Consider the following 12,038-nt stretch of genomic DNA (forward strand, 5'->3'; position numbering starts at 1 on the left):
ATTAAGGTCTTCATGCCCACCTACACTTTGTCACATATTCATTTGCTTCCCACTTTTGCCATGTGTTCACAGGAAAGGTTTTTCTGTTTGTTTCAAAGAGAGAATGTAAATATACAAGATCTGTTTGTTGTAGTCTCCCTCTTTGTGTTGGAAGCATCAAACTACATATTGGCGTATTAACAGTTATATGTTTTCTGGCTCACCAAACAATATGACAAGGTATAAAGCCAGCTACAGTCATTCTGGCGACAATATAGTGATGTTTTGTTTCAACACTTTGTATATGATTGCATCTCTTTATGAAGACCTGAAAATGTACGGCACATTTCACATGTTTAAACTGTAAGTAAAGAGGTTTAAATCATAGCTGTCGAGTCTGTCTGTTTAACAGAAAAGGCAATTTATCTGACTTTATTTGACCTTTATTTATATATGTACAATCACATGCCATTTTAATCAAACACTTTCAACAGTTACACTTCATTGTCACTGGATGATACTGTCAAGGGTTCTCAACCATTACTGGTGATTGATTCAGTGATTTGTTTGTCTTATCACTCATCAAGATCAGCTAGGTCACCTTGAACTGTTTCAGTTTCATTACATTATCAAATCACTCTCTATTACAATTTTGCTACAATGTTTGTCATTTGAATTATCCAACAAGTAGTTCATCCCCCACTCTCCGTTTGTAATCATAAACACATTCTCAGTTGACAGCAACTTTAAGTTGTAGTTAAACAACTCTGAGAGGCACAGATGCTCCATGCAGAAGTCTTACTAGCAGTGGACTGAAGCCCAGACGAAAGATCATAGAAATCAACAGCGACCTGTCCTTCTGAATAATCCACAGAAGTTAATGTTCTCCAATTCTAAAACCGAGGTAGCCACACACATATACTAATTTAGATAAGAAAATTGCACTTCATGCTGATTGGATTTGGCTGCCCAAGTAATTCACTCGATTCAAAGACAAGTAAGGCAGCAGAGTAAACCTCTCTACAGCCTCTCTTACATCTTGAACATAGACCTTCATGCTGTAAGACATCTCAAGTAAATGTTGCTGTAACTGTAAAATTTTTCGCCACAGTCCCTGAAGCTGATGGTAGAAAAAAATTGCTCTACTACTGACAACATAAACTTTGCATTTTCAGGGTTTGTGTCCATATTCAAGGTTTAATTTGTTACACATCGTCATCAGTATCCATTTTATTTTCTTTGTTCTTTCCTTGGGATAGAACCTGGATGTGTCCCTTAATGACAAGCATGGGGACTGAACCAGAGGATCCCATTCAAGGATTCAGACAATGTTAAGAACTGAACTTTTTATGGTCTAGAAAGTTCAACCAGGGATCAATTGCTCCACCGTTACTGTAACTTTACCATTCGTGGTCTGCTCCAAACATTTTTAGGAAGGGAACAATACATGCACAGTACTCAGCGTGAGCCTGAAAACATGACAACATAATTCTCCTAATTGAGTTGAATGTGACACTCAAGAGAATCTGAGCAAAGTGTTTATGTGCTTAAAAGTCATAATGCCACAACAGAACAAAGTAATACAATAAAACAATTGCATGAATGCCCCTAGAGTGGTCCTATCCGCTGTAACAAGATGTTTAAAATTTGAATATCATAAAATCACTTGATGGAGCAGTACAGTTAGAAAGAGCAGTGCATGTAAATAGCTTTATATCTGTTTGAGCAGACTGCAGTGCTGCTCTGTATAGTGGTTAAACTAAAACTTAACTTAAACTACATCAGTGGATTACAGGTTTGATCCCTTGTAAGTGTCCAATCAGCTGCTGCTTCCTCTTTGCTCTAAAAGTGTCATTGCTAATACTGCTAAACATTTCAAAGGTATGCAATAAAATAATAAGATTCAGTCCTTTCAGATTATTGGTGCAATCCTGCTCCTTTTCCTGGTCACAGTTTGAAAACTCGTCATGAGCATGAAAACACATTCAAACGCATACTACAACTCCAATGATGTCCCTCAGTCTTCTACAACAGCAACACAAATCCAATCAATCATGGAGAAGGAGGTGGTGGCTTTAATGAAGATTTGGCTGTTACATTAGATTTCCCCATCTCTCCTGTTTGATCAGTGGCCACAGTGCTCCCAAGTGAAGCGCGTGTGAACCTGCGGACGGTGTCACTGAAAGATGGGTACAAGGTCATGATGGAACCCCGAGACCAGTTGAAGCGGGGGTAGATTCGCTTGAGAACTGCCCTGCGAAACAGGATGTATACCCATGGATCAAGGATCTGGTTCCAGGTGGCGAAGCGTAGCCATAGCAATAGGTATCTGATCTGGAGGGGCCCTCCGGACAGCACAGTTTTTGCAATAAAGACCTGGTGGTGGAAGGATGGAAATGGGGACAGAGGGTTGACGGAAAGAAGAGGCAAAGAGAGGAGCGAAATTTTGGAATAAGGGAGTGGGGGAGGGATGTGATGAGGTGGAGAGGGAGGTTTAAAGAGAGGAAGTTAAACAGTAGCAGGAGAGAAAAGACAAAGATTACAACAGGCAGCAAATTATAGTTGAAAAAAGTGGGAGAGACAGAATAGAAATAAGGAATGAGAGGGAAAAGATGAAATTGGTTAATATTGCAAATGCACATTGACACACACATACTGTATGTGTTAAGTCCACTGAAGAAAGGCCAGGCTAATTTTGCCACGGCCCTCCTGAGGCCATGGCTGCTGCAATACAATTACCCCGCCCTGCTTTAGCTAAGCTTCAGCATTTTATGTGAGGCATAGCCTTATTAGCATTAGCCCAACAGTCTCTTGTGGGGGCAAAACATGCTAACGAGCTCCTTTAGGAATGACAAATTGGCTTATTGTCTCTGTTCCAAATTCAGCTTGTGTCAAAAAACTGCTCTCCTGTGGTTCACATCCAAACAGTTCAAAGGAAACAGTTACCTAAATCCACTACATAGTGTTGAAAATTGTTGCATGCAAAGTGTTGAGATGAAGTGCAAACTGTTGTTTTAGTTATGCAAACTTTTCTCAGAGGCAGAGCTCTGGGCATCAGCAAGGCTTGACTGTAGATAAATTACTGTAGCTAGATTGCATTTTTCATCAGTGTTATAATTACTGAGTCTGTACAACTTTCTGGATGTTTACCTATCATGTGTAAGGATTTCTGGAGCTCTGCTTCAAAGGAATGTTTGAATGACTAAACAACACTACAATCTGCAGATCATTAAGCTATCGTGGTTTTGGTTGAAAAGCCATCTGTGTTAGTGCAAGGGAATCAATTCAGGGACATGGACAATAAACAAAACTGACACAGGCCTGAAACTACGTAAATGAAATGTTTATCAACTGATAATAGAATGACATGTACATAGCAGATGCAAAATCATGATGGGATGCTGGAGGCACTGTGAAGCCTGCTCCCGCTGATACTTTGAGCTTATGGGTAATTGAGTTTCAATAGCAGGACATGCTGAGGTAGCTGGTTAACGGCATTCAAAAGTTGTGATGGTGGTGAGTAGTTACTATGGGCAGCAGCTGTGTTTCTCTTTTACTTTTTACTCGCCTTAGTCGGGACACTTGACACATGATGTATATCCAGGGGTCAAATATCTGATTGCAGGTGGCCATTCGTATGTAGAACAAAACTATTTCCCCTCTTACAGGAGCAGCAGTCACCCCGGTCATCAGAATATATATCTGTGCAGAGTGTCACACAACTGAGGTTAGACAGGACCGTTCCAGTCAGGTGGCTTTGACCCTTCTATTCCCTATGCTCAGGTGCTCATGCTGTTTAGAGTTGATGTTCTGACAGTGGCAACTCCCAGTGGTAGCATAAAAAGTTACAGTATGATGGATGCATCGGGGGCTGAAAGCAACACATAGAATGCACAAGTTCTCATCAGGATTGTCTCACAAAATTAAAAAAAGAAAAAACCTACCTCTTTCTTCGTCCTGCTTCTTCCAGCAGAACAGTTAATTGATCATCATCATTGATTTAAATATAATTTATAACAACATTTTTGTAGCTTGTTCTAATTGGTTGTGATAACATTTTATTCGGGACAATAACTGAACTGAACATCAACGTAATGTTTGTAACATCCCTTTCACATGTGCACTGCAACCCTAAAGTTATCTACATGTTAACTAAGGTTGCTGTATAACCGATATATTATAACTGATAGAGCTAATAGCTGGAGCTACAAAAGTAAAATCCGAGTTGCAATGAGCTGCAGTTTCCCTTAAAAGGAATTTATTTCACCCATGACCATAGTTGAGATGGTGCATCTCAACTAAGGCATTAAGGAGCTCTCTGATCTACGGTAAGACAAGACGGCTTTCATATCAACTAGTTAGGAAGCTGCATTGCTAAGGAGAAATGAAGCATATAGAGGGGAGGCAGAGAAAAGGAGCTTAGGACCATGTGATGCCTGGTAATGGTTCAAACAGTTGGAGAGCAGCACTCCAGATAACAACACCACCTGGATGAAGTGGAACTGGGTTGGGTGCTTTCAAATCCCTTAGAAGTGATAGGGTTTCATTGATACTTTTTGTCAACATTAAGTTTTTCAGATCTCAGATTTTTTGATGTTTTTTACTCTAGATTTAACAAATTATAATCTGCGTATGATAGCAAATATATGGAGGCAATAAATGATGTTTTGTGGGTAGCTTTCTGGTGGACAGTTACATTAAAAACACATTTAAGCAATAGCTAACAATGTGCAAAATGTAAGTATAGAAGGGCAGAAAAAAACACAAAGATTGAGTAAACAGATATTCTCCTTTCGCCTGCAGCCAAAGACGGAACGATCGCCTGTGGGTCTTCTCACCACATGACAATCACAGACTATTGTTCCAGAGCCCTTCACTCGTTCACACAGGTTGAAACAGGCCCAGAGACCTTCTTATGGAATGCTGACCCATAGCAGCCTAATAATAAGCTCAGAATGCCGTATTTATTCTGCAACTTCGTGTTTGTTAATTTAGAAAAAGAGTGGTAATCCACATAAATCTTTATCTTTTTTATATAAATCTTGTCCTCACAGTAATATATAGAGATTAATTGCCTCATTGACTAAATACAGTCTTGTCTGCAAACTCTGTATTGACCTTAATTAACCTTAAATGATTTAATGTAAAGAGCTAAGCTAAAGTGGAGCTACAACCATGAAGAGTGTTCCAATCCCAATAGCCTGGACACATACACATGTTCCAAAATAAATGTAGATGCTGGTTAAGTAATAAATTGACTGAGTAAAAGAAATAATGAATCAAAACACTGACATCTAAGCATCGATGAGGAAGTGTGCTGTCAAGAGAAAGCCTGCATCACCAGAAACTTCCTACGTAATCTTCTGAGCAGAAGAAATTTAGCACAACTTTTTGTAATAAAGTTAACCCTTTGGTGAAACAAATTTTCCCTTCGTCCTTAATTTTCCATAAAACCAGATCTAAACATATTACATGCAAACACACAGTATAGGGTTTCCTTATTCAAAGTGGGCTAACTCACCAGGAGGGGGCACCAGCAGATGGAAGCGATGACCATAATGAGGATGAGCTGAACCATCATCTCTACTTCATGGTCTCGGCGACGCTGGGTCCTGTCCTCTCCGCAGCACACCTTGATCAAGGTCACGACGCTCACCGTGTTCAGTAAAAATGACACAACGATGCACATCAACCCAACCAGAGAGAAAACCAGGGAGAAGGCCAGGTCATTCCCCCCTGAGCTGATATTGAAAAAACACCAGGAGCCGGGCATCTGCATGTGATAGCTCCCAAAGCCTGTCAGGGGCAGCAGAGCTATGGAGCCAGCAATCAACCACACCATCAGCACCATGTAGACCGTCCGACTCTTGGGCGAACTGGTGGAGCGTGCAAATGGACGGTTGATGCCAACGAAGCGCTCCACTGCCATGGTGGCACCAAGCAGCAGTGGGCACAGTCCATAGAAGACCATAGACATGCCCATGAAGTTGCAGAAGTGGCAGTTCGGATCTAATCGGCGCCAATTAAAGTGCGTAACATGAAAGGAGATCACGATGGAGCCTGTGACTAGAAGACCCATGAAGTCGGTGACCACCAGGCCACCCAGGAAGATCAGGAAGAAGGAGCGTGAGCGGCTATGTGTCTGCCGGAAGGACTTGAGGAGAACTATGAAGGCGACGAGATTGGAGGTGAGACCCAAAGCACTGAAGATGGATGAGAAGTAGGCTGAGGCGATGGTGGGGTGGTAGTTGAATGGAGGGCTGTTGATGGAGTAGCACAGTGGGGTGTTGTTGGCGAGCGGCAGGGTGGTAGCATTCATGGTGGCGGGCTGGTGTGGGGTCGTTGATTTCAGATGACTCAGAGATGGAAAGACAATGCCAGTGTGACGAATTTCATCTCTCTCTTCAACCTCTAAAGTAAAAGGAGAAAAGTTGATTTTCAAGACATTCTTCAAAGTTTGGCTTGCAACATGGCAGAGTATTCTTAATATGATTAAACAAAACATTGAGTAATACAATACAAAGAACTGGTGCTGAAAATTGGTTTCTATTCACCCACCCATTGCAAATACATGCTTATTCCTATCCATTTGTATTAGTCATTATGTATTCACCAAAGCAAAGTAGTGCTGAGATCTGGGAACATGGCTATGTCAACTAGGAAAGTTGCGTTGGTGAGATGAGTAAACAAGCTGTAAACAAGCTAATCTGTGGCCAGATTACCTAGACCACTTTATTTAGGGGTTAAATTGAAAGTGAGTGCGCCCAATACGTTGGTGACGATTTCTAATTGTACAGGAAAACAGTGCATGCACAACAGCAGTTGCAGTTGCTATACAATTTGATTTTGTTTTCTCCTTGGAGCTTAAAGCCTTTCCGATCATCTGACTGCTCTTGCTGTTGTTATAGTGATGTTCCCGAGTCTCAGCAGTATAGGAACAATAATATTGCTGAAACTAGAAAAACAAGACCTAAATGCTAATAAACCAACTTTCTATGTTTGAATCCAAAACATTTTTGAATACAGTGGGTGCACTTTTAGCAAGGCCATATAAACCATATAAAGTCAACAAAACACTGTAGACACAGCACCCACACAAACACATGCAGACAGTGGCAGCATGGGATAGAGATGGGGAGAGTGACAGAGACCGAAATAGACAAGAGAGTCGGCGAGCTGGCATATCCTGGCAGGAAATGCAGTTATGTGAACAGTACTGACAGACACACTAACAGGAAATAAACACACAGTGTCACAATCAGTCCGGGATGTTGTCCCTAGTGGTCTGTCCCCATTTTACTGCCCGTCATAGTCAGATTGTCTGGTCTGGCCTCAAGCAAAGTGGAGGTACGCGTTAAGCCTATTACTGAAGTGACAAATGTGGAACATAAATAATCATCATTTCCCTTAAACAAAACATTTATTTGATGGCATAGTGTGTGGATATTAATATCATCCTGAAATATGAGGAATATAAGAGGAATATATAAACAGGGAATTTAAAAGTTTCCATGATGTTCAAATAAACTCACTTGTTCAAACTCTGATGTTACCTGCAACCTGTTACCTCTAAGCAGGTGAATCAAAGCCAATAACACTGATCAAACCAAACTATTTAACATCCTGCAAGCAGACAGAGACTCATATTGTCAGTGTGCAGAGGGTATAAAGTCATTATACGGTAGAAGGAGATCAAAAAGAAGATAATTAAGTTACCAGGATAAACAAATAAAAGCATTTCCATTATTTCCATTAATAAACTGTGCTCGTAGTGGCGTAAGTAGACATGAGAATAAAACTGAAAGTTGTATACGACAACTTTGCATGATGGTTGTAGTGAGTGATAATTCTTGGAAACGATTACATTTATTTCTCCGAAATTGAGTCACCTATGCAGGATGTTACTGCATGTGGAATTTTTTTGTTTAGTATTTTCCTGTAGTCTATTGTTTAGCTTGAATACTGTAACCCAGAAGAACACACAATAGACTTCTCAGGACATTCAACGGTGAGGGTGGCAAGTTTAATACGTCGATCTCAAAAGCAGGAGCACTTGAGTTTGCTGGGAAAAAAGAAAAACATCTGACATTTCAACTGCACCACAACAAAACCACCAAACAGGTGTTTATTTTCAGTCTGCCCCACCCTTGAATTTACATCTCCAAAGTCTCCAACACAACAAATGTAACAACAGCGGGGAAAATGTGAATCCTATATATCATTTCCATCTTATCAAAAATGCCTTCATATTACCTTCAATTCAACAGTACTTGTGCACTGCTTCTTCAGTCCCAAATGTATGTCTTATTCAGACAGGACTAGTGTTGGAATTTGTAGGGTCTCAACTCTGCATGCCAGCTTCTGACTTGTTTGGGACGTGTTTGCACAGTCCATTGACATCTATCAATTATGTTCTTATTTAGCAAAAAACTAAATGAGTGAAAACTTGCATGCAACCTACAGATTGCAGCTGAAATCATTTGGTTTACTTTTAGTGTTACTAAGACTTTTAAATAAATTCTAAAATGTATCTAAAAAATTTGACTGCCACTGTACTGCCACATCTGGATAAAAATCTTTGCTATTTTTCCAGATGACAAAATGCATTTTCTAATGCTGTCTTAGTCCTTTAGATTAAGTCCTATTCTTAATACTTTAGATTAAGACAGGTTAAGATTTGTTTTGACTATTGCGTACATTTCAGGAGAAATGTTCAGTTTACATTGTTCAAATTGTTTACTATTGTAAATGCATTATTCATAATACCCAATACGCTTAACAGCAGGTTTTTAGTCTAATGTCACATTTTCCCAGAAGGCAGAACATGTAAGGATACATGAGTTGAAGGAAACCTTTGAATGTTCTACTAAAAGCTAATGACACCATTATCAGGTTCTTCCATCCCTTAGAGAAAACTAGTATGACACAGATGGTCTTTGGTGCCGGATCTTGTATGACCCTGAAAACCTTTTGAGTGTGCCATTAGCCAAAAGTGCCTGTTAGCATTTAAAATCAATAAGACATATTCACTACTAAGCCGCATTAGCTACTGTCCAGCGGCATCATTTTGAAACTGATGGGAAATCATAGAGACCCCATCATGAGGTGTGTGTACTGCATGGCATGGAGAATGCTGAGTGTGTACAACATCTTATTTGTCGAGGGGTTACTGAACTGAGGATGGGTAACTGCCATGGATGTTTTTTTCAATCCAAAAATATTCTGCAGGAAAGTCAATTGCTTGACATGAAAACATTTTAAAACCTCTGTAACTGTCAGTTTCCCACCCAATATCCTTCTTTATAAGATGAATTGATTTTCACATTGCAAACAGTACATGGTTTTGGGTTGTTAAAACTGGTGTATTAATATATTTTATCTTACTATTGTAGATTTTAATAATAACTCCTATGAGATCATTATATGTTTGTAATGTAATGGTAGACCCACACATCTCTAATAAGTCCACCTGACAAAGAGCCATATTTATCGGCTCTCTGACGTTCTCCGGCATTTTCTTGTATTTATCTTGAGAACAGGAGCATTTTTTAACTGAAAAAAAAATTTCTAAATTCAAAATCAATAAATCTGGATATACATGGTTTTCAGTGGATAGGAAGGGTATGAAAAATTGTAATCGGAAAAGTAACTAGTGACTAGAGCTATTAGAGAATAAAACAGACATGGAATAAAATGAAATGTAAAGATACAAACACTCAAATTTGTACTGTAGTACCTGTAAATGTAAATTTACTCAGTTACATTAAACCATGGATGAGAGGATGTTTCTCTTATTACATCAAATATATTGACTTCTCTGACTTCACAGTTTATCCGATAAGTACAGAGAGAGAATTGGGAGATGGTGGTTCTTTCTTTCATTTAAATCGGATGTATATACTGTACAAGCTGGGTAGAAATAGACCAGGGTAAAGAGCTCGGTTTGGACATGGTCTACTGCTGTGTGTGTTTGACTCCGGAAAACCTGAGCAAGCAATATTTGATGCTGTTTTAAACTGTATAGGTCACAGGTAGTGGCCAACACACAGACAGTAGACAGTCTGTAGCTGTGCCTTGTTGAATTGCAGAATTGAGGAAGCATCCACTATAACTGTGTGGAAACAGGGTCCAGCACTATTTCTGAAAAGCAAGGGTCAAAGGTTTAAGTTTCTGGCAAACCATTCTCCCAAGGGAGTCAAGCTGTGGTCTATTTCAATATGTGCTCCATCAGTGGGAGTTGATTTATGAAGCCTGGCCAAGGTTGGTGTCTGAGCCCAAGAGGGCTGTCCATTATATGTTAAAGTAAGCACTTAGTCTCGGAAAATTTGGCATGAAATTGCTCTTTTTAACAAAACCAGAGTTTGGCAGAGGTTGAATGAGCACTCATTAAAATGTTGAAACAATGTTCTATCATTACATTATAGTACTCACAAGTCTGTTTTTGCCCATATTCAGTTAACACTAAAATGTTCATGCAGTCTCTCGGTCTCTGCTGTCTCTCAATGGAAAGTTCCTGAAAGTCTCTGAAATATGACTGTTTACAAGTTACATAATGACTGATGAATGATAAAAAATAACTATTACCACTAAGATAACTATGGTTAATACTTTGATAACAGGGTACATTTAAACATTCATTGCAACAAGACGAAACATTGCAACTTCTACTGTGTGCCCTGATGAAAAGGAATCCTATCCTACCCTATTCATTCTGATGTGCTCTAGCAACATTTACATTATCATTGTGAAAAGGAAAGGCTAGGCTCAAACACAAATATCATCAAGTCCCCACTATGTCAAACCATTCCTCATTGCAACTCGGGCTCCTTGGTTTTGGGTTCCTCCACAACTTATCCTGAATGATAGATGTCAGGCATCCGTTAATCTTTTGTGTTTGCCAGTGTGGAAGTGGAGAGTCATAAACATGATCATTTTAAAAGGCTGTTGTTAACACATGGTATGCACATTTAAGAAGTAAATAAAAATGTTCTTACCACCAATGAAGCGCTTTCAAGGACCAAGTTGACGGTCAGTTGTGAAGTTTGCACTACTCCATCCAAACCATGTTTCTGCACTTGTAAAATTAACAGCACAAACAATAATCACAGAGAGAGTTGAGAAACATGCCACACGCACCCATCTGATGGCAATAAATTCCAACAGTAGGCTGTTAGCAGTAACTCCCGATCATCTCTACTCCCTTCCCCCGGCCTCTCTACACAGCGGCTTAGATACTCATCTCTCCCCCTCCAGCTGTGCTTCCTTTTGCTCAATTTGGCCCTCCCCCGGAAGACATAGAGCGGGGAAGGGGAAGGGCTTTAGAAGGACACCAAACTGTATTTTAGACAGGAGGATGAGCAACAGAAAAAAGTTGCACTAAACGCATGTGGGTATGAACAGTATTACATTAAAATGCCAAACAAGTAAAGTTGTCTTTATACTGTAGATTAGCTACACGTATGAGAACTTTCCTTAATCAAAACTATGCCTGGCCCACTACCCAGGAAACTAATATATATATAATATATATGGTTGAATATATAGAACATGTCCCTTGAATCGCATCCCTCAGATTGGAGAAAATGATTATGGAAGATGGGAGTGAAACAGGAGCAAGGACCCAGGATAATAAGATACAGTTAAGAGACATATATAATGAACTGTAGAAAAAACATTCACTACTTACAGGGTTCTCTTTTCAATGGTGAACTCAACATAAGTCTGATTTGGTGCTTTCTAAAAAAAAAGCTTAATGACAATATTGTTTGTAGTTGATACTAATGCCATAAGACTTTTGTTGACTTAAGACTTTAGCAAATGAAGGAATCAATCCCATTTTAGGACGCTGACATTAGTGGGAAAATCTGGACGGATCATCAGCAGATGTTTTTATTTTCTAGTTTCAGTGTACTTTGACAAAAGACTTATTCAAAAGCCATATGCAGTACAGATGTGGATCCATGGCTGCCAAACACTTTTAGCTGAGCACAGGCCTGGAAATCAGTTGCAAGGAGAATTTGTTTTGAATCTGAGGAAAACATTCTAACTACAACTTTTGG

The 12,038-nt window shown here is 39.6% G+C and overlaps 1 protein-coding gene across 1 annotated transcript; it reads right to left on the reverse strand.

Annotated features, from left to right (window-relative positions):
* Window positions 1-415: 415 nt before the first annotated feature.
* Window positions 416-11,184, reverse strand: tbxa2r (thromboxane A2 receptor). The gene is made up of 3 exons (XM_070832459.1): window positions 10,974-11,184; window positions 5,501-6,390; window positions 416-2,355 (listed from the first exon to the last, which is right to left on the reverse strand). Exons 2-3 carry the CDS (start codon window positions 6,296-6,298, stop codon window positions 2,032-2,034), a joined length of 1,122 nt encoding a protein of 373 aa, XP_070688560.1. The 5' UTR covers window positions 6,299-6,390; window positions 10,974-11,184; the 3' UTR covers window positions 416-2,031.
* Between the last annotated feature and the right edge of the window lie 854 nt (window positions 11,185-12,038).

The sequence above is a fragment of the Pempheris klunzingeri genome, chromosome 6, assembly GCF_042242105.1.
Source record: "Pempheris klunzingeri isolate RE-2024b chromosome 6, fPemKlu1.hap1, whole genome shotgun sequence".
Classification (NCBI taxonomy): Eukaryota; Metazoa; Chordata; class Actinopteri; order Acropomatiformes; family Pempheridae; genus Pempheris; species Pempheris klunzingeri.